Source organism: Parastagonospora nodorum, assembly GCF_000146915.1.
Source record: "Parastagonospora nodorum SN15 chromosome Unknown scaffold_16, whole genome shotgun sequence".
Lineage (NCBI taxonomy): Eukaryota > Fungi > Ascomycota > Dothideomycetes > Pleosporales > Phaeosphaeriaceae > Parastagonospora > Parastagonospora nodorum.
The window spans coordinates 2702-25408 of record NW_001884564.1 but is presented as its reverse complement, the minus strand read 5'-3'; the positions used below and the strand labels follow the sequence as shown (position 1 = coordinate 25408).

The following is a 22707-nucleotide window of genomic DNA, read 5'->3' as shown; positions in this document are numbered from 1 at the left end:
TTGGCGAGGAGCGATTTGCGCTTGTTCGGGGCTTCCGCACAGGCGTCACCCCCCACAAGTTACTGGCTACCTGGCTATTCTACCGGATCGCCCAAACGCAAGCCATAGCAGCGATGGATAGGCTACAGTACCCGGGCCCACCCGGGCAACGAGTATGTCCTCCAGCAAAGAGGGGTAGCTTAGTCCGTGCTGATGACTAATGTACAATGGTTATGCATGTGTTACGCCAAGTGAGATTTCAGGCAACTATGTACAAGCATGCACGGCGGAGCATGCGGAGAGCGAATTGGTAATCAGTTGAGGAGTGAAGTGGGGGCGCAGCAGAAACAAGGGCCCGTGACGCCAGCCGCTCCGGGCATAGCGTCATCACGGCTGACCAAACCAAAACAAACCAAAACCTACATTCCATACTATATCTATCAAGCACCTCGTACCTAACCACATCACAATCTACACCAACTTGTACGAGCTAAAATCACTCAATATGTCTGTGTACGTCATTACCGGAGTGTCGAGGGGAATCGGCGTAAGTCTGCCCCATGCCCTTGTTGCGCATTGCCCATGCTTACTACAGCGTAGTTTGAATTCGTCAAGCAGTTCTCGGAAGACTCGAACAACCTAATTGTCGGCCTGGTCCGCGACAAGGCCACGACTGAGAAGAAGGTGGCAGCAGAGCTAGGCGACCGTTCTAATGTCCACATCCTCCATGCAGACCTCACCAACTACGCTAGCCTAAAGCAAGCCGCTGCTGACACTGCTGAGATTGTTGGCGAGCGCGGTATCGACTACCTGGTTGCCAACGGAGGCATTGTGCCCTACTTGGACGGCTTTGGACCCATTGGCGCATTGTACGTCTACTTTCCTCTAGTTACTGTCTGGTTTGTGGCTAACGGTATGTGTTTGCCAGGAGCGACAAGGTCGAAGGAGCTAGAGGCTGTTTCCTCGCAGCTATGGCAGACTAACGTCCTCGGCAACGTGCACCTGTTCCACCTCTTCCTCCCTCTCGTCCTGAAAGGGCAAGGTCAAGAACGGTCATCACCATATCTACGGGTGTAGCCGACCTTGACTTCACCAACGAGGTTGGGATTGATATTGGTTCTCTATACGCTGCCTCCAAGGCAGCTATGAACATCATCGTCGCCAAGTTCAGCGTGCAGTACAAGAGCGACGGCGTGCTCTTCATGGCTATCAGCCCGGGAGTCGTGGAGGTGGGCCACTATTCAGATAGTACGTATCCCTGCCTATCTTCAAGACTGAGATATCGGGGACATTTGGCTAATGCATTCCCATAGTCACTCCACAAGAGACGGAGGGATTGATGGCATTCGTGGGCAAGCTTGCGGCCTATGCACCTCATTTCAAGGGCCCAATCTCTACGGAGGAATCCGTTCGGGCGGTCAGTTCGGTCTGGGAGAAGGCCAGCATCGAGAACGGGGACGGTGGTACATTTGTCTCGCATCTTGGAAACAAGCAGTGGGTGTAGACCTAGGATATGCCGATCCAGTACACCAGATACACTCATTGCTGTGAGCGTGGCTAAATCTGAGGTTTCGAGGAGATAGTCTTGTATGGTTACATGCATTGGTGAAGGCGTGATTCTATGTAATGAGGGTGCTCCTCCACCTTGCAAATTAGCTAGTTAGTTGATGTGTTAATGGAGCGTCTAAGCTATGTAACTAGCAAAATTGTGATGTACGATGATGATCTTGATTCTATGTTTCTAAATTGTATACAAGAGGAACAAAGGAGCGGAAACGGTTGTCTGGATCGTATGCAACCTTAAGCGAGCGCAGTCTTTCAAAGTGTCTAAGCTATGTAACTAGCAAAGCTATGAGTTACGTCAACAATGCTGATTCTATGATGTTGAATTTGACACAAGTGGAACAAAGAAGCGGAAACGGTTCTCTGGATCATATGCAGCCTTAAGCGAGCGCAGTCTTTCCAAGCGCCACGCTTCATAACCATAGATGGACTCGAGTGTCTCGTAGTCGTGGCCCATGGCGTAATTCACGTACAACTTTGGCTGTCGATCGGGCTGGCCACCGTTCCAGATGTCTGTTGACTCCTTGGCCCACGTGTTTGCCACTTCCAGCAGGTCAGATCCATCCGGTACTACAGTAGCGAAGAACCTATGACGATACAAGTTAGTCTACTTCATCGTGTATACAATAGTATGTGCCTGTTGCACAGAGGGGTGGTGACTCACATTATGTGGTTCTCTTCGCGGTGAGGGTAGGCGGTGGACTCGGAAGGAATAGCCTGGTATCCGGCAGTAGCGTAGCCTTCGTACCAGAGATAGGCGGTAGCAGCGAGCTCAGGGTATTTGGCCACGTTCGAGATGTAATGATCGTAAAGAGTACGTTCCGCTGTGGCATTGTACTCTAGTGTCAAGACACTGGATATAGCCAAGTTGCCACCAGCACAGTCTCCACTGGTGAGTCCAGCTATGTCGGGGTATGAGAGGTCAATCATGTCCTCTGCAACAGCACCAATGGCGTTAAATGGTCTCAGGAGCTCTTCCGCTTCAACAGCTGGGCCGGCATAATAGAAGCCCCACTTCAGCACGGCCTGGGCGTGGTTAGCAATAGCCCTTGAATAAGGGTGAAAGAACTACAAACCTCAGCTGTGCTTATAGACCTATCCATTATGATCGACCCGAAGTTTACACCCATCTTAGGAGGTGTAGTGCCATTGTAGCTTTTGTGAAAAGTGTTTAGCGTTTCGAATACGGTCTCTAGCTTATCTTGTGTCCAAGTATAGTTGTGGAAGTGCCATGTGTCAATCTCCCTAGGATAAATTTTCTTCACAATACTCGTGACAGCGGCGAAATTATGACCAGCCCCTTTTAGGGCCCATAGAAGATCCGAATGGCTCGTCTCATTTACATTAATCTTTGTGCCATTTGCCAGGACAACGTTGTAGTGCAGGATGTTATCTGTGACCAACCCGTGAAGTCCATTGTAGCGCCCATGGCCACCGCCTAGTGCTGGACCCATGATGCCAACACATTGTGTAGCTCCAGTAGCTGAGAAATTCAATATCAGCGATGAAACCATTCAGCAATGATAGAGCGCTTACTGGTAACATAACCCTGGTCCCAAAGCTCTCTTATTACCTGACCACCAGATGTTCCGGCTTGGAGTACGGCAGTTCCCTCATCTGGCTGAATTGTAATGCCTTGGAGCCCTTCCACGTTGATTTGTATACCGGAGAAGGTTGACAAGGAAGATGTTATTCCATGACCACGATTCCTCACGAGGAACTCGAAGCTATTGTCGTTACAGTATTTGATCTATGTTACTGGAGTTAGCAGGACTGTTTTAAGTTCTCAAGAGCCTCCTGGGCATATCCTCACAATTTCTGCTATGTCGCTCTCAGCCGCCGGTTCCACGACAACCTGAACATTAGGCCGCACGAAACGATTCCATCTGATGGTCGCATTGGACCACTGGGGGTTATCAGACCCGAAAACTAGCGATCCATTGGAAAGTTGCGGGCCCAGCTCAGCAGCGACTGTGGTTGCAGTTATATTGTTTCGCGAGAACAGTTTTCTCCCAAAATGACTAGACGCAATAGGAGAACTAGTCACGAGAGCCGGTAGGAGCATAAGGCCGCAGACAGCGAGAAAGAATTTTGGAGAGACCATTTTTTTGCTTCGGTATAGTCTTATGATAGCCACAATGGTAAAACTTTGCAGAGATGCTCGTTCTTCTTCGACACAACAGACATCACGTCTGATTTAATGGTCTTCATTCTGAATGCTCACTGAAATTCGCGAACATCGTAAAGCCCGTGCCGGTCAGCATAGCCCGTTCCTCGCGCCACATCACGGAGATGTTTCAGTTGAGGTAAATATCAACCATTCACGGAAACTCACGATGGTGACTTTCGAAGGTGGCTTGAGAAAGCGGCTTGAGAACCAACATAAAAGAACTGTGCTTTTGGGGCTGAAATCCTTCTTCCACTAACTACCGGAGGATGTGGTAAGCCTCGGTCCTCAGCCAGATGGCTGAACCTATCAGACGCGGTGTGGCTTGAGAACCAACATAAGAAAACAGAAAACTAGTGCTTTTGAGGCTGAATTCCTTCTTCCACTAACTGCCGGAGGATGTGGTAAGCCTCGGTCCTCAGCCAGCTGGCTGAACCTATCAGACACGGTGTGGCAAAGAGCGGTCACGGAATCTAAGAAAAACATCTATCACAATCGGAAATCAGCAGTTGACTTACAGTAAGCCCCGATGAGCGGGTCGGTAGCTCCAAGCCCTCCGGATCCGGATAAGATGACTCAGCGGATCACTACGGGTTGCGGCATTTTCTGCTATTCGCCTTTCCTCTTGTACTGGCCTTTGCTTGATACCTTGCTGGTGGCGCTCGCTACACCTGCGCCAAAGACCCACTTGTATAATTCCCCTGTCTGCTGATAAGGATCGCGGAGCTCCCTGTTCTGTAAGACGGAGTGCTGAACCCTGAATGCCACCAACGTACTCTGCACGGTCTCTGTAATGCGGTGTAACGTCAAGTTTATAGAACTGGCAAGTATATAAGTATGTATAATGGCTCTGCCACGGGGGTGTACTAATCTCTCCTTATCTTACCCCACTGTGTGCGTCGGCTATCTATCACGACTGATCCTTCCCGACCATGCCGCAAGGGCATATGACGACAGCCCGCACCGGTTGCGCCACATGCAAAGGTAGATAGAGGACTTGCCCTAGAAGACAAGCCAAAATGACTCCTAACCGTGCCAGGTCGTGCCATAAGTTGCGATGGCGCCAGGCCCCACTGTACGAACTGCTCTCGATCTAACCGGAAATGTACCGGGTACGGTCTCAAGCTCTCCTGGCCGCGTGCGGACGATCGCCGGCGTGCTGTGGTCTCCGAGTCGACACCGCCCTATCTGTCACTTCCCGAAACGGTCTTAGTCTCTGATGCACGATTTGTCCACATGTCGCATTGGGATATTGAGTTGTACTATAGCTTGAAAAGCTCTGTGCCAGTGCGCACCCTGTCTTTGCTTGGCGTACCAATGTTGTGGAACACATTCAAGTTGGAGGTTCCTGATCGAGACTTGTTTGAGTACTGTATGCCGCAAAAGTCCCACATAGCTACTCACTGAGCTTACTCAGAGGAGGCAGTGCTGACGGGTTCATGTGCACCATCTGCAGTTTACTGTGTAGCGTCTGCATCCCTGGCTACCTTCGGCCATGACGCTGCCACCCTCGGGAAAATCCTGGTTCGAATTGGTCTGGAAGGGAAAACGGCCTCGGCTGCAGCAGTGCTCCAGGCACTGCTGGCCTTTTCTTCGCTCCATCGCTACGGTTTACAACCCCATGCCGTGGAGCTGAAAATTGCTGCGCTGAAAAGCTTAGCAGAAGGATCAGCTGTGCCAAGCCTCGGCGCGAAAGAAACCATTCAGCATATTGCCACAGGGATGCTGCTTTGTTCGTTTGAGATTCATCATTCATCTTGCTCCTCAGACGAATGGATGGGATGCCTGAGAGGTGTCGAGACGGTCATTAACGCGTCGTCTATCAAAACATTACTTCAGCTCGGCTCTGATGTGGTTGTCTTGCTAGACTGGGTGCACTACCACGATATCCTCGCTCGCTTCTCATTGTTATACTGGGAAAGAGAAGGGACGCCGGAGCTCCCGTCGACTCCAACAAACTTCTTTGGTCCGCAGGTTCGTACAAGAAAAAGACTGCATGACTACATGAAGTGTTGATCTGACCTTTCACATTTTAGATTTCCATTCTGCCGCCGCCCGTTTTCTCCATGATTAATCTACTATCCCAAGCATGCGTCACGATATCTAGTAGCACAATCCCACCAGAAACCGGCAATAGCGCGGATGATTATAAGAACTTCGTAGGAGTGATAGACTGGAGAATCAGGACCGTACCGATGCTCAAAATCACACATGACGACAATGATGTTTTGGATGATGTGGCTTTGTTGATGCACCTGTACCAGCTCGCAATGCTGGTGTTCCTCAACCGAAGGTCTGAAGGCGTCATCGATCAACCCATCAGGACACAAGACTATATCGACAAAGCCTTTGCTCTCTTGCCCCGACTGAGTTTCTGCAAACAGCAATTTCCCATTCACGTCATTGGATGCGAGGCGCGAACGGATGAGCAACGAGCCGTCATCCTCGATGTCATTTCCAGGACTGAGAAGATGAGCTTGTCGCGTTCTTTCAGTTATTGTAGGAGAATACTGCAGGCTGTCTGGGCCCAAGATGATCTCAGGGAAGGCAATAAAATCAGCCACCGTGACATGTTGACCTCTGTAATAGGCCATTGTGTAATTGTTCCTGCTTTTGTATGATTACCATGTATAGTCGTGTGCGAACCAGAAGTACTTGCTGAATGGCAAGACAAGGGTTGTCGAGCAATTGTGCTCTCGGAATCTGTTGAACTGAAGTGCGAGCTAGACTTTCCGGTGGATCGCGCTAAGGTCAGGTGGCGTCGGCTTGCATATTCAGACAGCAACTATGCGGCCAGACCATCGCCCCACCCGCACATGGGTGCCTCTTCCTAATAAATGCAGGTTACCTGCTGCGGATAATGTCGCGACCAGACTATCTAGCAATAAGAATAGAGAAAGAGACTCCTCAAAACCCCCCCAGTACCTCTGACCTTCCCAAGGTTTCCAAGAAGTTGTAAAGCCACTACCTTCTGCTCTAACATGGCGTTTGAGTGTTATCCGCGGCCCGTGTTTTCCGTCCTAGTTGTAGGCTGTGGTCTTAGTGGACTGGCTTCCGCTTTGGCTCTTGCTCAAGCTGGTCACCATGTGACGGTGTTCGAGCGTAGTGCTGAACTACAAGAAGTAATTCCATGCTTTTAAATATAGGTTTTGAGCTATTCTAACATAGCTTAACAGATCGGCGCTGGAATACAGCTGTCCCCTAACGCTACGCGTCTGCTTCAGCACTGGGGCGTCCTTGAGGAGGTTCTCAAGTATGCTAACCGACCAGAGGCTGGGACTTTTCGCTCCTATCGAGGAGACGTACTGTCACAGTCTCCGCCTGTCTCTGATCCGCGACTGGTTGGCAAGGCTCCTTACATTGTGATTCATCGTGCCGATCTCCTGAGAGCCTTGCTGTCTGAGACAGGGAAGCATGGGATAGAGATCAAACTGAACAGCGAAGTCAAAGAGATAGATTTCAACAAGCCCTCATTGCGTCTATCCAATGACGAAGTCTATGAAGCGGACATAATTTTAGGTGCTGACGGGGAGAGATCTCGTTGTAGGGGTAGTCTGTTGGGCCATCCGGATCCTCCTTATAATCCTGGCGACGTCGTTTACCGAATCTCTGTCCCTACAAAAGATATAACTGAAGATTATCTCGCTTGGGACCTGAAAACACGATCCAGCGTCAACTTCTGGATGGGACGAGGCGGACACGTGGTCTCGTACCTCATCCAGCACGATATGCTCAACATAGTCCTGATATACGCCGAGGGTGTAGGTGTCAAGACTGTTTACGGACCGCAAAGAGCAGACATAGAAGAGTTCAGGAGCAAGATTTCTGGCTGGGACCCAGTGCTTCATGAACTTATCAATGTGGAAGGGTCTGTTTGCACCAAGTGGACTTTGTTCCAGATCCATGAGCCGACCGAATGGCGCCATAAGATGGCACGATTTGCCCTGATTGGCGACGCTGCTCACGCAATATTACCATGCCTGTGAGTTTGATCTTAGTTTGTTTGTTCATTTTGATACTGGCTAACCCTTCTTCAGAGCACAGGGTGCCGCACAGGCCTTCGAGGATGCAGGTGTCCTTGGAGGGATATTCAGTCAGTCAGTGGGACGTGAACAGATCCCGGATGCCCTTAGAGTGTTTGAGGAGGTTCGCAAACCACGAGCTTTGAGTGTCAGAAATCGCACAATAGACCAGAAGGCTATGTTTGCTCTTGCCGATGGTCCAGCACAAGAGGAACGTGATGCCAAACTTCGTGCGGGTGCAGATTTTGAGCTGTTCAAATGGCTCTGGGAGTACGATGCCGCAAGAAGTGGACAAGAGGCGTGGGAAAGATTTATCGCAACCCATTACACCGAAGTCAAAACCTACAATGGTATCTAAGAAATAGGAGAATCATACCTGCTGTTCCTTTCTGACGTACTTGAGATTCGTTTAGACCACGTTACAGCATCAGTATAAGAACATGTCCGAAGCATATGACAGACTCATGGATACTGATGGTTATCTTCTCTGGCAGTCGTTGCGAGAGAAGAAGGTCACAGGAGCGGAACTCATCTTAAGCAACTTCACCACAGAAAGCTATTCTAATGCATGGAGTGAAAATCTGAGATTGCACGGGTTTATAGTGTGGAATTCGGTGAGTGCAGTACAACACCAGAATACCATTCAAACCCATGTGTTTTTAATCATGTAAGCTATGCCCGCAAATAGTGACTCCACAGCTCGCAGCACAAGATGAGGCTCTAGATCAACAGCTCATTCCAAAATGCTTCAATTCGACATGCTATTTACCAGAGCCATGTTTACGACGCCTAACTGAAGACTTTACGACTCTTTAACATACTCACGGTATGTCCTCTTGTAACTGGGGTTGACAGAGGGTTAGCTAACATGAACTTATAAATGAGAAGGTAGACTTTAGGCGTTTGTGAGATCAACGGGTACTTACCCCAACACACTCTCTGCGTACCATGCAAGCCCGTGGTGCACCCAAGTGAGCATCGAGTTCGGCATCCAACTCAGCGCCGGCGGGATCAAGATCGAGGAAGCATCTTCAAAGAACAGAAGGAGTTGCCAAGGCGATAACGCTACGCCAAGCTTCTTGCAATCGTTCATGTAGCCTGTAAGATTGCGCAGGATGTTCACGTCAAAAAGATGGTCAGTTTCTGTGCAGGGATCTAGCCAGACGGTGAAGACGAGGTCTTCGGTACCCGATTTGTGAGACCAGAATCGATGGCTACAAAGTCCAGGTTTTAGTCAGTCATGGTGGCTCGATAATTAAAGTAGTTACGACATCTTGTCTGTCAGGTTAAAGCTTACCGCGTGCCTTTGGGTATGCAGAAGACACCGTCATCCTTAGTGACGGCGTATTCTACCCCGTCCTTGACTGCACCTAATACACCCTGCTCGATCTTGAAGAATTCGTCTTGTGTAAGATGTAGATGTCTGCCGTACCAGCTAATCAGATCCCTTCCGTGACTAGCATGATCTCATCTTCCTCACTTACATTGGAGGTCCAGATAGTCCGGCCTTGACGATCGGATCTTTAATGTAGTGCGTCTCTCTGATGACCCAAAGGCCGTTGGGCTTTGAGAGTGGCTCATACAGTGCAGCATCACCAAGGTGAGGAAAGGCCGTTTGCGTAGTTGTTATGGTGCGCTGCTTCGGTCGCGGCGAGAGCCACTCTTGCCACGCCCACACCATTTCGAAAATGATTGAAGAATAGGTGACAACGGAACTGATAGCAACAATAAAAGCTATATGGTGGGAGGAGATGATTCGTCCTGCTACCCCAGATCGTGCTTGTAGTTACTCAGCCGTCACAAGTAGATAATTAACTGATGCGAACGTGCACGTGAAACCCCGCACCAAGAGTACTTTGAGGCGGCCATATGCAGTACGCAAAACAAGGTCACATTCTACAAAAGCTAGACATGTAGTAAGACCATGGCGCAGCGGAATGCCTGATTAGGGAATGTCGATGGCATGCTGATATGCGCCCAACATTCGATTGTCCACACGAGGGATTATCTCAGCCCTAATTTAGCCTACACACCTTGGGAATAAATTGCGAAATATACGACGAGGACAATGCCGATCAGCCGAAGTGGTAATGACTGCAAAGGGTTTCAGAAGTGGGGACGACCCGCAGAACCTGCGGAGAAGGGCGCCAGTGATTAGGATCGCGTGACTAATGCAGGGCGAAATCAGGGCCATTGGGGGAAAGCGGATGGCCTTGTGTCTGATACCGCCTAAAACAGTTTATTTGATGCATGGGTGGGCAAAGTACAGTAAGTGTCACTATTGTCCTGACGCGACTATATGCAGGAAGCCGAACTCTAGATAGCTTTTACAGGGTGTATGTAGAGATGTGTTGTCGCATGCAGATAAGACGGAAAAAGTACTACGAGGCAACTCTGTGCAGGAATCCCAACACTCGGCGCCCTCTGTGAGGGCAGTAGTTTCAGCGGCAATGCAAGCTGGATCGCGAGGAGCCTTGAACCGCATACTACAGATCCAGTGTATGCAGGTAAGATGAAAAAATACCGCAAGGCAACTGTGCAGGAGTCTTGGCTTCGGTTACCTCCGTGGGGGTGCCGGTTTTAGCGGCAATGCAAGCCAGACTGCCGGGAGCGTTGAACCGCATATTACCTTGTAGCCCGTCAACCCATCTAATTAACAGGTCTTGGACAGGCTATCAAAGTGTTGAGAGCGTTCCCAAAGCCTATCAGAGATTGATCTTCGTAAGGTATCCGGTTCATACTGATTATCTACCAACGCACCTTTCTCCCCTCTTGACGAAGTCTGCATTCAATGCAGTGATAACAGGATAAGGCACGCACTCCTACCGGGCATAGTCTGATGCAAAGTGATCAGAAACAACATTGATCGGTCCGTGTAAGGCAGCACCGAGCGTGCACGGCGCCGATGTTCACGCCGAGAACAGCTTTGTGCTCTGAATCAATATCGGCACAGCAGGGATCCTCGATGTTATGCACCCTAACAGAACTGCTCCGAGCACTGAGGCATGCGGATGAGGGGAGTAGAGCCGCGACGAAAATATGGATAGAGACTGACACGGAGTCGTCGATATGGGTGGACGGTGGACGGGACGGCAGCTCACCTTGTGCCTGACGAAGCTCTACATGTCGCCGTCACCACGGCTATCTTAGAAGAAAGCAACATAGTTTTGGCAGATGGTCGAGATATCGTGATAGTATTGATGGAGGGAGAGAGCGAGGGACAGAGCGCATTTGACTCCCAGGGCGCCTCCTATTGTCCTTCTTCAAAAGTAGTAGCAAGTATAAGTTTGGTTTCTTTATGAAGACTAGATTTCAACACTACTACGGAACATGACGATACCTGCACATGCTCCTCATCGAAACCCTATATCAATCGGTGCCTCTTGAGGCTATCGCTTGCCGCAATTCGACGGCCAATCCAAAGATTTTGGGTCTTCCCCTTTTCAAACCTGTGTGCCAGACCTCTCTGATATGTATTGACAAACTCGTTTCATAGAGTTCACTTGGCGGTCGCTCCAAACGTAGAGAATGAAGCTTCGTACTTGGATGCCTCCTCTTCGATGAGCTTTGCGTGTTCAAGACTGCGAACGGTGACCTCGACAGGGAACGGCTCATTGACAGTCTGGTGATTGAGTTTCTGGTCATTGATCGGCCCGTTCTAGACATGTCCTTTGTTAGTGACTCGTGCATCCAGAACCAAGATTAGGAATAAATAGAAGGAACGCACCGGACCCAGTTCAAAACAATAAAGCAAGCGGGCAAACGCGATGAATAGGGCTTGCTCCGCCACTTTCCAGCCGACACAGATGCGACGCCCGCCTCCAAAACCCCAGAAGTTGTGTGTTGTATGCGCTTCAGAGCCGTCCATCCACCTCTCCGGCTGGAATTCCTGCGCATTATCAAACTCGCTCGACAGTGCGATCGAGTTGATCAATAAGCTCGTACCAGCCGGGATGAAGTGTCCATTGAACTGCAAATTCTCCGTGAGCTGGTGGGGCGGAATAACCGGGACAGTTGGCCGCCAGCGCAACACCTCCTTGATCATGGAGGCAACGTAGGGCATCTCGGACAGGTCAGACATGCACGGCAGCCTGAGGGATTCGCCATCCGTGCACACTCTATCAATCTCGTCGCGGGCCCGTTTCTGGGCTTCCGGCCGCGTCACCATGGCCATCACGAAGGTGTTGATCGACATGCGCGTGTTGTCGCCGCCTGCTGCCATGATGGACGTAGCTAGGTACATGGCCTCTTCGTCATCGCCCGTGTATTTTACATCCGGGTGGAGGAGGACGTCGCGGACGAACGAGGGCGGGGCGGATCCGTTGGTCACGGCTGTTTTGATGGGTTTCCACCATTCCGCGAAGACATGACGATGGAAGGAGCCCATGTCTGCCCAAAAACGGCGCCAGGGCTGGAGGAAGGGAGGAAGTTTGCTAAATGACGGGAAAAAATCCACCCAGCTTCGATTGATGGAGGTGACGAATTCTATCGTTACCCTCTGGTAGTCGTCGAGCTGGGCTTTGGTCTTGTTCAGGGGGTACCCCATGACGATTCTGTAGAGCACCGAGGTGGAATATCTATAATTGTGAGCGAACCACAGGTTGGGCTCTCGAAGATAGCCGCGGAGCATGTCAACGCTCTCGAGCTCCTGCATCTCGGCGTAGACCTTGAGGTTCGAGCCGCTGAGCAACTGATGCATCACACGACGTCCCTCTCGCCATTCCTGTTCTTGCCTTACCACAGTGCGCTTTCCGTTGCTAATCAGATCACTGGCAATGGGCATATGAGGTCTCTCGTTGGTGATCTTCCCGCGCTTGGCTATGAGTTCCGTGACGACGCGGTCAGAGTTAAGCACAACCCATGTCTGGGATCCCATGTGCAGCGTCACCATCTCCCCATACTGTATCAAGGAGGCCAGCTGGGGACGCTTAGATTAATACGGCTTTTCCCCCATCATGATCCACGGGTTCTCCAAGAACTCACCCAGTCATTGAAAGCAACTGCGCCGCGGCGGCGGGCCTGCATCATCTGTAGCAAGTTTCCCAGAACTGGCACGCCTACTGGGTTCGGTGGCATTGCCCATTTCTTTGTCGACCATTTCAAGTCGGTGGGTTGCAAAAACTGAACAAGAACTGCGCAGCTGCTGCATAGAACGAGAAAGAAACCCCAATAGGGGTAGTACGAGTTTTCGATTGGGTACATGCTAGCGGTCAACAGGCTAGGAGACGAGATGGCGTTGGTGGTTGTGGTGGTTTTTCGAGGCCTTGAGAAGAACAAAATGGTGTATTATCGGGGTAGTCAACAAGGCCAATTCCAAGACAGTCGATCGTAGTCGTCACTTTTTAGAACAAAGCACTTGCCGTGAACTGTTGCCGACGGACGTCGTTATCGCCTACGGTCGCTTGCATGTCATAAGACGGATGGATAGGGTAGCACTCGTTTCAGTTCCACAAAGCGGAGCTTATGCAGGCCGCACTCATGCAGTCCTTCGTATGCACCTTTGGCGTGTCAGCCTTAGCAGTCGGTCAGCCTTGGCACCGGAAATGCAGGTAAGACGATCGGACGGCTGCTTGGGGAAACTGTCCTGGCATGTAATATGTTCGTTCTTGCGTAGGGATTTCACCAAGAAAGATAAAGGCGGCGATAGTTCCAGCATGTGGAGATTTGTTACTACAACGAACAACCTCTCCCCCTAACCATCTTTTTGTCCTTGGTTCAGGAATCATACGTACTATTCTACCATTTGATTCATATTCGCAGCTTCTTCAGAAGTCAATACGCCCACTCCCTCGACGCCATGGGTGCTCTCGTGAAAGGCTACAACAAGCCAAGTCATGGCATCTTTCGTTTCCTCCCAGATGCATGGGTTCCGTACGCCGAACTCATGCGTCTCGACCGGCTATCGGGGTTCTGGGCCTTTTACTGGCACTACCTGATCGGCCTTGGATTTGCCATCAACCTCCCCCCCTTCTCGCAGGACATGGACCTGAAAACACTCGCACTCCTTGCTGGGTATATGGGTCTATGGACCACCGTCTTCCGCGGCATTACTTGCACGTGGAATGACAACCTGGATCAGGACTTTGATCGCCAGGTCGACCGCTGCCGAGTAAGGCCCATCCCCAGGGGTGCTGTCTCGACGTTGCAGGCGCATTTCTTCACAAGTATGCAGATTGCAGCTGGAGCCGCCATTCTGTATCCTGTCGGCCATTCAACGCTGATTCACGCCGCCGTGGACGGCGTGCTCTTGTTCATCTACCCCCTGCTGAAGCGTTGTACGGACTTTCCCCAAGTCGAGCTGGGATTTGGGCTGTCGTATGCGATATTCATAGTGACTTCAATGATCGGGAAGGATCCGTTGGCGCCGCTGTTTGACTCGTCGTTGGCGTTTTCAGACCGCGTGATCAACGTGGTAGAGTCGCCTCTGGCCCAGTCGGCTGCGTGTCTGTACGTAGCAGGGATTCTCTGGTGTGTCACCTTTGACACCATCTACGCCCATCAGGATTACCTCGATGACCTGAAAGCTGGTGTCATGGGACTCGCCGTACGACTGGGAAGGAAGGGTACGAAGCCAACCCTCTACGTGGTGTCCGCCGTGCAGGTCGCCTGTCTCGTATTGGCAGGCCATCTGGTGGGGTTTGGCGCCGCATATTATGCCATCTCTTGTGGTGGGACGGGCCTGCTGTTGTTATGGATGATTTGGGTTACTAACTTGGAAGATGGCGCCAGTTGCGCCTGGGCATTTGGTCCTGGAAGTGCTTATGCCGGCGCCGCCATCTCTGGTGGTCTTTTGGCTGAGTTTTTGTCGAAGAAGTACGGATACTGAAGGATCATGCAACGTATTTGGTCCTGGAAGTGTTTATGCCGGCGCCTCCGTCTCTGGTGGGCTTTTAGCTGAGTTCTTGTCGAAGAAACACGGATACTGAAGGATCATGCAATGTTTCAAAATGGGGTTCTGAAGCTTCTGGGAGAAGGTTGCAACGAATGTAGCGCGGAATTTGATTCAATTTAGATGGAGAGATCAAATCTACCAAGATAGCGACAGGCTACGTACTTGCGTTAGAATAGAAAAAACAATGGTAGGGTGTCTGAAACGAAGATCTATATCTGCCCATATTGAGTGCGACGATGTTTCTCTCATTCTATCTATGCGCGCAATAGAATCTATGGACGTTGCATTACCTCCTAGACCGTCTACAGGTACGATAAAGGGACAATCACGGCGGGGAGACGCTGTTGGCCACAATCCCGTTAGTCGGCTGCTCCTGCTCGTTCACCTCTCTGAGACTCTCCAGTACGACCTGGTACAAGCGTCCTGACCTGATGGACTCGTACACGCGCGTGTTGTACAAGCCAATGCTTGGGGTGACGCCGTCCGGCGTTGCGGCGTCGGTCGAAGCCAAGTGCTCCTCGCCCAAGAATGGGATTCCAAGGTCGTTGCGAAGGAAGCGGTACATGCGTCGCGAAGCGTGGCCCAGGAAGGGCGTGGCGTCGGGTGGGGCGTCGGTTCGGCCCCCGCACTCGATGGCGCGCAGGTCCAAGGCCTGGCACAGTGCTAGGAGGTGCGCGGCGGACAACTGCGACAAGACGTCAACGGCGTCGAGCGTGTAGCGGGCGGACACGAGGCCCAGGGAGTTGAGCGACTGGTTGCCCATCTCGGCGGTCTGCACGTGCGAGCCCACGGGGTTAGCCAGGAAGCCCAGCTCGGACGTCAGGCCCGCCACGATGACATCGATGCCCTTGAACAGGAACGAGTGGTTTGCGTCGTCGGAGCACAGGTTGGGCGGCAGGCCCCAGCTGGTGGCCGGATTCATCAACTCGGTGCACTGGGAGAAGAGCATGCGGCCGATGGTCTGGAGGCCCTGGCGCAGTTTCTCGGCCGCAGACGTGACGGCACGTGCCTGGAAGTTGCCGCCGTGATAGATGCGGCCTGCTGCCGCGTCGATGAGCGGATTGTCCGTCACGGCGTTCAGCTCGACCGTCAGCTGGTGGTGGGCGAGGCAGAAGTCTTCGAGCACGGGGCCAATCCACTGGCTGGCGGTGCGCAGCGAGTAGCGGTCCTGTCGCAGCGTCGCGACATTTTGGTCGTCGTGGCGGTGCAGCAGCCGCGAGCCGGCCAGGAACGCCTTGATGTTGCGCGCGCTGTCGATCTGGCCGGCGTGGGGGCGCACCCGCGCGATGAAGGGCTCGAAGCTCTCGTCGCTGCCGCGCAGGGCCTCGACGCTCATGGCCGTCAGCACCTGCGACAGCGCCGCGAGGTGGAGGCACTCGTGCGCTGCGAGAGCCGCCACGCCGGCCGACACGGCGGTGCCATTGACAATCGCAAGCCCCTCTTTGGCGTGCAGCTGGATCGGTTCGATGCCCGCTGCGGACAGCGCCGCGTCGGCCCGCGTCACCCCACGCGCCCCTTGGCCGTCCCGTGGGCCCGCAAAGGCTGTGGCGGATGGCTTGCCTTGCATCAGGGCGCCGATCCATGCGAGCGCGCTGAGGTCCCCTGATGCCGAGATGCTTCCACGCACGGGGATGCGGGGCACCACGTCCTTGTTGAGCAGCGCCTTCAGCGACTCTGCAATAGCCACCCGGATGCCTGACGCCCCGCCGGCGAGCGAGTTGAGACGGATGAGCATGGATGCGCGCGCCCACGATTCTGGCATGCAGGTAGCCGCAAGCGCATCGTTGAGCGGAAGGCTCACGACGCCCTGCTGCTTGCCGTCCGCGACAATACCGCACGTCAGGTGACTGATCAGGCTCTGCTGCACCCGCTCAACGTCGTTGCTTCTCGTGTCGGCGCTTCCCCCGAATCCTGTGTTGACCCCGTAGATGATGTCTCCCTTGGCTATCTTCTCCGGGATGATCTTGCTGCACCTTTCCATGGCCTTGATGGACTCGGTCGTGAGCTTCACTTGCACTAGGTCCCTCGACACTGCAACTACGTCGGCGATGGTCAAGCTCCCGCCGTCAACTGCGAGCGTCTTTTTGGCCGACGGCGAAGCATCGCGCCACTGCGATAGGACCAAATCTGTAAAAGACCATACTGGGCTGGCCATGTTGATTCAAATGCAAGAAGAAGAAGAAGAAGAAGAAGAGGTATCAAATGTTCTCTATTGTGCACCCTTTCACTCGAACACGGCGATTCTTGCTTCTTACTTGTACAATACTTCAACTGCCAGTTGCCGACGCAGAGGATAATGTTGCACAGGGCCTAACCTCACTCAAGGAACGTGAAAGGCAATTCCTACTGTACAGCCGTGTAAAACTCACGATGCAGTGAGAACGTACCTTTATCTTTCGAGGCCCTCCGATTGGACGTCTACCAGCATACCATGACTGTACCCCCACTTTCTGCAAGGTTGTATAAAACACAATAACCGTATAATCGTCAGATCTTACCCCCAGATGGAGGCAAAAAGACGGAGCGGGTCTTGGATCGGAGGTACATGCACTCATCCCAGCGTATGCACGCGGGCCGCATAGGGCGTACAGGGTAGGGGTGGCTCCCAGATTGTAGTCCAACAGCGCCGGAGATAATGAACCCATCCGCCTTGGCACTGTATGCTTTGTCATACAAACATGTGGTCTATGCCCCTCCCCACACCCTGACGCATACAATCTACACACTTGGCCAAAACGAGGCAGTGACTCTACCACGAGCTGTATGGATGAGCTCTTCCCATGCGAAACGGTGAGTGCATCACGGAATACGACCTTCTTATCGCGCAGCAATTTACATGCACGTCAGCACACTTGCATGTCTTCCTGCTGACTTGCTTGGTGCTGTGCTTAGTGTTGTGTCTCTCCCGTTTCTGCGTTGACCCACTTTTCTGGTGTCGCAAGCCCGCCACACCAGAGAGCCAACGTGACAAAGCATGGAGATCAGTCAGCCAACGCGACAAAGCATGGAGATCAGTCAGCCATAATATGTGACAACCGAGTGCATATGTCAGCCGGAGTATCCGGAATGCTAGCTCTCACAGCTCAAGGTGCCACTTGAGAAGCCCAGTACACTTTTACGATCCCTAAACGTCAAAGGCCCTACTCTTCTACAATCCATTCTTGTTGCTAACTGCTTAACTCCCCTTTGAGACTATTACCAAATTCAACATGGCTGGCGCTGAAAGCAAACTCACTTGGCTTGTGACAGGCTCAAGCAATGGCATTGGGCTGGCTCTGGTAAGGTACCTCTTGACCACTGGGGACAATGTCATTGCGACGTCCCGCAATCCAAACAAGACCCCCGAACTGGTCAAAGAGATTGAATCGAAATCAAACGGCAAATGGATCGCACTGGACATCTCCTGGTCTCAGGAAAGCATCACTGAAGCTATTGGGGTAGCCGATGCATTGTTTGAAGGTGGAATTACCGCCATCGTTAACAATGCCGGATTTGCCGTGGCGGGAGCCATCGAAGATATTCCCGAGGAGGATGCAAAAGCTGAATTCGACACGAATGTATGGGGCACACTCCGTGTTTGCAAAGCCATTCTACCCAGGATGCGCCAGAGGGGCAGTGGCACTATCGTGCAGATCAGTAGCGTTCTGGGACTTGCCGTCTTCCCAGCGCTCGGCATGTATTCCGCGTCCAAGTTCGCTCTTGAAGGTAAGCGACCATCCAATCTCTTGCCACGAGCCTACCTTAGCTAACTTGTTGCAACTAGCCATCTCAGAGGCTCTTTCACACGAGACAAGCTCGTTTGGAATTCGCACTCTGATAGTAAACCTCGGCACCTTCCAGACAAACTTTCTCGCCCCAGGTGCCATGCCAGTCGTCGAGCCCTCAGAACCGTACAAAGCTCCAACCACGTCGTCGCCACGACTATTCAGTCTGAGACAGGCAAACATGGGAAACAATTGGGAGATCCTGAAAAGGCGGCCAAAGTCATACATGACGCTGTGAGTGGCAATGACCCGAGTTTGGCAAACGTCTTGAGACTGCCATTGGGCGTTGATGGTTGGGAGGCCGCGACAGCTCATATGGACCAAGTGCGACAAGATTTCAATACTTGTAAAGACGTTGCATACAGTACAAATTATCACGCACCAAAGGTTCTGTCACGTAACGCTCGAGTAGGATTCAACGAACAGTTATTTGAATAGTATCAGAATAGCAAACAATTCATTGCAAATTATTTATATTATTCAGTACCTATCTGAATTAACATAAACTACATAATTATTAAGCAGCTACTACATCTCGCGCAAGTATCTAGGCTGCTCCAATATTAAGGCCGCGAGATATACTTTTAGTTGCATAACAACGTCGTGCACACTGGTTTTTCGTCGTAGCTGCAGACTAGGTACGTGTGGGAGCAGTACGATCCCGTTGGCAGACATGAACAGCAGACGCAGGACTTTACAGGCTAGACGGCGCTGGTAGTAGATATCATGGCTATGCCAGATCCGGCGCTTAGAGAGGATATAAAGAGAGAGTGAACGAGTACTACAAGGAGGCGAAGAAGCAGGTGGTTGCGAATCAGAGAAGTAGTGCGGGAGCGGTGATGGTTATGGTGGTGGTTGCGGTCATGATGATGGCTTTTGTGTATGCGACGAGGAGGCGGTTTGCGGGGACGTTGAGGGCGATAGGGAGGAGATAATATAGTTTTGCCTTGATTATGTATAATCATACCACCATATCATAGATATCAATGCTCATAATGGTGCTTTTAATTCAGACTTTCGGCGTCTGAAAGCTTCCAACCCCTCATGTTGAGCCCTGCTCGACGTGCTATGTGCCGCAAGCGCGGGGGTACAGGAGGAGGTGGTAGTATCGAAGTGATAACTAGGTCAATGTCCTTTGACGCGGCGGTGAGGGCTTGCAGCACGTTTCCATATACTACGAGAAGAATCTTCAATGGATTGCCTGCAGCAGCGGCTCGGTTAGCAACTCTCTGTAGCAGCTGAAGCAAGCGTTTGGCCGATTCGGGATCATGCTGGGGCACCTGGCGTAAGTCTTGGGTCTCGATGACGATAAATGTATCGGAAACTTTTGCGAAAAGGAGACAGATCAGGTCGGCCCTGAAGGTCGATGTGCGAAGTCAGTGAATGTCTCATAGGCAGTTCGTGCGTCGGAGTTTGCTTACCATTCACTATCGGTGTGAGCGGCTTGGATCTTCTCTAGGTTGAGTTGTTCCGTGAATTGTGTGAATAGTGCCGCGGAATCCCGCAGGACTTGATGAAGCAGGCTTTTGAAGACATCGCCCATAGTCCAATTCCTCTCCGAAGACCGTGGCAGAGACATGTTCCACAGCACGCGCTGGCCATTCTTTGTAAGGACTGAAATTACATCCGCTGCCAGCTCTCGTGCCTGCTTCTGTGCACGGGGACCCATGCGGACGACCAGAAGCGACGATCGATCTGCGAGCGCCCGGGTTCTAAGGATCCTGTCGGTTTTGATAATCTGGTGCGAGGCCAAGGCCATGGTTGGGTCGCGGCGGGCAAAGGATTGGGCTTTTTGTAGCACCGTTTCAGGTAGTATCTCCGGGGCAAGGAACTGGACAAGATGGTGAAATTCGATGCAGAAATTGCTCCGTTTAATATCACGAACATTGATATCAACTCGCTCAGTAATTGATTTCCCTGATGTCGCGACTTCTAGAAGCTGTTTCATTGAATTTTCTTGTTGAGGATTTTGCTGTTGACGTCCATAGGCTCGGAGTGATGTATTGCCTGTATCGTGCTGATGTCACGAACTTCAACTCGCAATCCTGCATTTGCGAGATTCTCGATGGCAACGGAGCATGCCTTGATCCGTTCGACTAGATCTTCATAGTCGAGCTTGAACGGGTGTTTGAGCCCGGGGAAAAAGCGACCGAGCGAGCTTCTGCTGTACCAGCGGACGCACAAATGGAGAAAGCGTATGACGTAAACGTATAGTCTGGAGAGGGTGTCTTTCATGTATTCAGTTTGGTAGAGTTCGGCGCTCAGATCAGCTCTGGAAAGTACATCCCCAATAGAGACTAAAGCTTTTGCTATCTCTTGAATCAGGGTCGCTCGTTCGATTACACCCTTCGCTTCCAGGCGTTAGCACATTATCTAAGACTAGTGAACTTCGGGAACATCACAGCTAGTTAGACGTACCATTAGCACAAGCTTAATAGCACCCCAAGCTAGCGCGACGTATTCTGGGTGGTGTTGAGCAAGGCTGTCGAAGACCTTTCCGTAATACATCACACGACAGGACAGCCTCTCTATTGAGGCTCTCGCTCCCGTACGCTCCTCACACTTTTTATCATACTTCTCCTTCACCTGTTGCACTATCACTCAGATTTCATCGATCGTTGCATGATTCTCAGCCCACGACGCCGTAACGCTGACGACCTGCACCTCGCTTTTGAGGTCATCCACTGCCTTTTGGTTGGCTTCCTCGGCTATGTTTCGCTTGCTGTAGCTATAAGTAACACTGAACGACGCCAGTGCGATTCGACTTACTTGGGTCCTTGTGTTGATCTGTATCGCGAAGCATGACTGTGTATCACGAGTGTGGACATTTCGAGACAGCGATAGTGGATCGTCTTGGTACTAGCGTCCTCCTAATTGGTCGATCCTGGGGGGCGCAAAGGCTTCGGGTCGACATAAAGTTATGTTGCTTGAACCTCGAACAAAACACACTCAATTGTGAACGATGCGTGCCGAAGAATTCGCTGTGCATCCGGCATGGCAGGACTTCAGAGTCGTACGGTGGAGGGGCTACAGCAAAGCGGCGCAGCGAGAAGGCTGCCTTTTGGCGGGCTATGCAGCTGAGGTCGCGGCTACCGAAAATCCGAACGCACACCTACAGCGCAGCTACCACCGAACCCTGAACTCATGACAGCTGGTGGAGCCCACGATATTCGTGTCCTGAACATCCAACCATCGCCCTAATAGACTCCTCTTACCCAATGGTCGCAGTTCAATGTCTAAACCGCGGTCGTTTGTTCATGCTTTTCCCACAGCCTTGCGCCGCCGCAAATCTTTCGCCAGGACCCAGTAGGAAGAGACGCAAAGGCGCACACGATCAATCCGCAGAATGGATCTCCCGTGCCGAACACAACTCCAGAAACGTATCGATTTCCGTAACACCGTCGTTCCCAGCTTCGAAGTCGACAAACGGACCTAGTAGACGCCCTGAGAAGAACATTGTTCGCAAAGTTTCGGGTAGCAAGGCTCGTGTCCATGGTCGACGCAACCCCGTGCAGTCAGATCTAACTGCTCAAAAATATGAACACAAACGCGGTAGAGTTGGAGCCCGAGACAAGGTCAAGCTAGAATGGCGTCGGGATGAGCTTGACACCAGCAAGGTCACCGGAGGCGAGGCAACGCAACGAGGCGGAGTGCCCCTTGAAACGTCATTCGGACCACACCAGGCTCTACAATACCAGACGTACTTAAATACCTATCGAACAAGTCGCGATGTACGAACTATGGGGGCTCTTTCAACGATAGTGACGACGGTATCTTCCAGATTGGAACGCGAAATTCATGACGCGATATCATGCGGCGGCACTATGATGGGATGATAGCATCGTGGTGTCTACGTGGCGGTGGAGGCGCTTGGTCGTGGTGGTGAAGCTTAGAGACTAACGGCCGAGGCGTGCATGGACAGTCATGACAGCCTGTTCATTCCTTTCACCTCGATCTGAGGCTAAGTAAAACCTGAACGATTCGTGCTGTGCTTCGCTGTGCTGTGACTTCATGTTATAAATTGTTGTGCGTTCCCTTCCCGCATAATTTATTGCCTCAACCCTGCCCAGTTGTACGTCTCAACCTGGTCTTTGATCATCCTTCAACCCGCTTCACTCAAACTCCAATAGAAGCATGTCACACAACGAGTCTTCTACCATGCAACCTTACTCAGTCTTAGCCACCAATGAATCAAACGTCTCAAAATCAATGGGTTTCCTCGATCTTCTGACCAGTAAGTTCTCCTAATAGTTAGCACCCTGTGGATTGGGCTCAGCGATGACGCTCGTCGTGAGTCTATTAAGAGGGTTCTATCTTAAT

The 22707-nt window shown here is 51.6% G+C and overlaps 14 protein-coding genes across 14 annotated transcripts; 6 read left to right on the top strand and 8 right to left on the bottom strand.

Moving 5' to 3' along the window:
- Positions 1 to 484: 484 nt before the first annotated feature.
- On the top strand, positions 485 to 1483 carry SNOG_09921 (hypothetical protein; the record flags this gene model as incomplete). The annotated part of the gene is made up of 4 exons (XM_001800155.1): positions 485 to 526; positions 580 to 892; positions 1057 to 1227; positions 1293 to 1483. The coding sequence occupies 4 exons, from the start codon at positions 485 to 487 to the stop codon at positions 1481 to 1483; spliced, it is 717 nt and encodes a 238-aa protein (XP_001800207.1).
- A 372-nt stretch (positions 1484 to 1855) lies between these two features.
- SNOG_09920 (hypothetical protein) lies at positions 1856 to 2996 on the bottom strand (the record flags this gene model as incomplete). Its single annotated transcript, XM_001800154.1, has 3 exons — positions 1856 to 2129; positions 2207 to 2568; positions 2886 to 2996. 3 exons carry the CDS (start codon positions 2994 to 2996, stop codon positions 1856 to 1858), a joined length of 747 nt encoding a protein of 248 aa, XP_001800206.1.
- Positions 2997 to 4945: 1949 nt separating this feature from the next.
- Positions 4946 to 6424, top strand: SNOG_09919 (hypothetical protein; the record flags this gene model as incomplete). The annotated part of the gene is given in 4 exon segments (XM_001800153.1): positions 4946 to 5081; positions 5178 to 5683; positions 5746 to 6324; positions 6344 to 6424. The coding sequence occupies 4 exon segments, from the start codon at positions 4946 to 4948 to the stop codon at positions 6422 to 6424; spliced, it is 1302 nt and encodes a 433-aa protein (XP_001800205.1).
- Positions 6425 to 6690: 266 nt separating this feature from the next.
- On the top strand, positions 6691 to 8089 carry SNOG_09918 (hypothetical protein; the record flags this gene model as incomplete). Its single annotated transcript, XM_001800152.1, has 3 exons — positions 6691 to 6831; positions 6886 to 7691; positions 7747 to 8089. 3 exons carry the CDS (start codon positions 6691 to 6693, stop codon positions 8087 to 8089), a joined length of 1290 nt encoding a protein of 429 aa, XP_001800204.1.
- A 444-nt stretch (positions 8090 to 8533) lies between these two features.
- SNOG_09917 (hypothetical protein) lies at positions 8534 to 9412 on the bottom strand (the record flags this gene model as incomplete). The annotated part of the gene is made up of 4 exons (XM_001800151.1): positions 8534 to 8573; positions 8658 to 8945; positions 9029 to 9154; positions 9216 to 9412. 4 exons carry the CDS (start codon positions 9410 to 9412, stop codon positions 8534 to 8536), a joined length of 651 nt encoding a protein of 216 aa, XP_001800203.1.
- Positions 9413 to 11230: 1818 nt separating this feature from the next.
- On the bottom strand, positions 11231 to 12933 carry SNOG_09916 (hypothetical protein; the record flags this gene model as incomplete). The annotated part of the gene is made up of 3 exons (XM_001800150.1): positions 11231 to 11389; positions 11459 to 12649; positions 12715 to 12933. The coding sequence occupies 3 exons, from the start codon at positions 12931 to 12933 to the stop codon at positions 11231 to 11233; spliced, it is 1569 nt and encodes a 522-aa protein (XP_001800202.1).
- A 595-nt stretch (positions 12934 to 13528) lies between these two features.
- On the top strand, positions 13529 to 14557 carry SNOG_09915 (hypothetical protein; the record flags this gene model as incomplete). Its single annotated transcript, XM_001800149.1, has 1 exon — positions 13529 to 14557. The coding sequence occupies one exon, from the start codon at positions 13529 to 13531 to the stop codon at positions 14555 to 14557; it is 1029 nt and encodes a 342-aa protein (XP_001800201.1).
- A 391-nt stretch (positions 14558 to 14948) lies between these two features.
- Positions 14949 to 16778, bottom strand: SNOG_09914 (hypothetical protein; the record flags this gene model as incomplete). The annotated part of the gene is made up of 1 exon (XM_001800148.1): positions 14949 to 16778. One exon carries the CDS (start codon positions 16776 to 16778, stop codon positions 14949 to 14951), a length of 1830 nt encoding a protein of 609 aa, XP_001800200.1.
- Positions 16779 to 17832: 1054 nt separating this feature from the next.
- Positions 17833 to 18625, top strand: SNOG_09913 (hypothetical protein; the record flags this gene model as incomplete). The annotated part of the gene is made up of 2 exons (XM_001800147.1): positions 17833 to 18328; positions 18444 to 18625. 2 exons carry the CDS (start codon positions 17833 to 17835, stop codon positions 18623 to 18625), a joined length of 678 nt encoding a protein of 225 aa, XP_001800199.1.
- A 576-nt stretch (positions 18626 to 19201) lies between these two features.
- On the bottom strand, positions 19202 to 19381 carry SNOG_09912 (hypothetical protein; the record flags this gene model as incomplete). The annotated part of the gene is made up of 2 exons (XM_001800146.1): positions 19202 to 19333; positions 19355 to 19381. The coding sequence occupies 2 exons, from the start codon at positions 19379 to 19381 to the stop codon at positions 19202 to 19204; spliced, it is 159 nt and encodes a 52-aa protein (XP_001800198.1).
- Positions 19382 to 19391: 10 nt separating this feature from the next.
- SNOG_09911 (hypothetical protein) lies at positions 19392 to 20146 on the bottom strand (the record flags this gene model as incomplete). Its single annotated transcript, XM_001800145.1, has 2 exons — positions 19392 to 19743; positions 19809 to 20146. 2 exons carry the CDS (start codon positions 20144 to 20146, stop codon positions 19392 to 19394), a joined length of 690 nt encoding a protein of 229 aa, XP_001800197.1.
- A 185-nt stretch (positions 20147 to 20331) lies between these two features.
- On the bottom strand, positions 20332 to 20622 carry SNOG_09910 (hypothetical protein; the record flags this gene model as incomplete). The annotated part of the gene is made up of 1 exon (XM_001800144.1): positions 20332 to 20622. The coding sequence occupies one exon, from the start codon at positions 20620 to 20622 to the stop codon at positions 20332 to 20334; it is 291 nt and encodes a 96-aa protein (XP_001800196.1).
- A 366-nt stretch (positions 20623 to 20988) lies between these two features.
- Positions 20989 to 21215, bottom strand: SNOG_09909 (hypothetical protein; the record flags this gene model as incomplete). The annotated part of the gene is made up of 2 exons (XM_001800143.1): positions 20989 to 21109; positions 21157 to 21215. 2 exons carry the CDS (start codon positions 21213 to 21215, stop codon positions 20989 to 20991), a joined length of 180 nt encoding a protein of 59 aa, XP_001800195.1.
- Positions 21216 to 21605: 390 nt separating this feature from the next.
- Positions 21606 to 22280, top strand: SNOG_09908 (hypothetical protein; the record flags this gene model as incomplete). The annotated part of the gene is made up of 2 exons (XM_001800142.1): positions 21606 to 22118; positions 22227 to 22280. The coding sequence occupies 2 exons, from the start codon at positions 21606 to 21608 to the stop codon at positions 22278 to 22280; spliced, it is 567 nt and encodes a 188-aa protein (XP_001800194.1).
- Between the last annotated feature and the right edge of the window lie 427 nt (positions 22281 to 22707).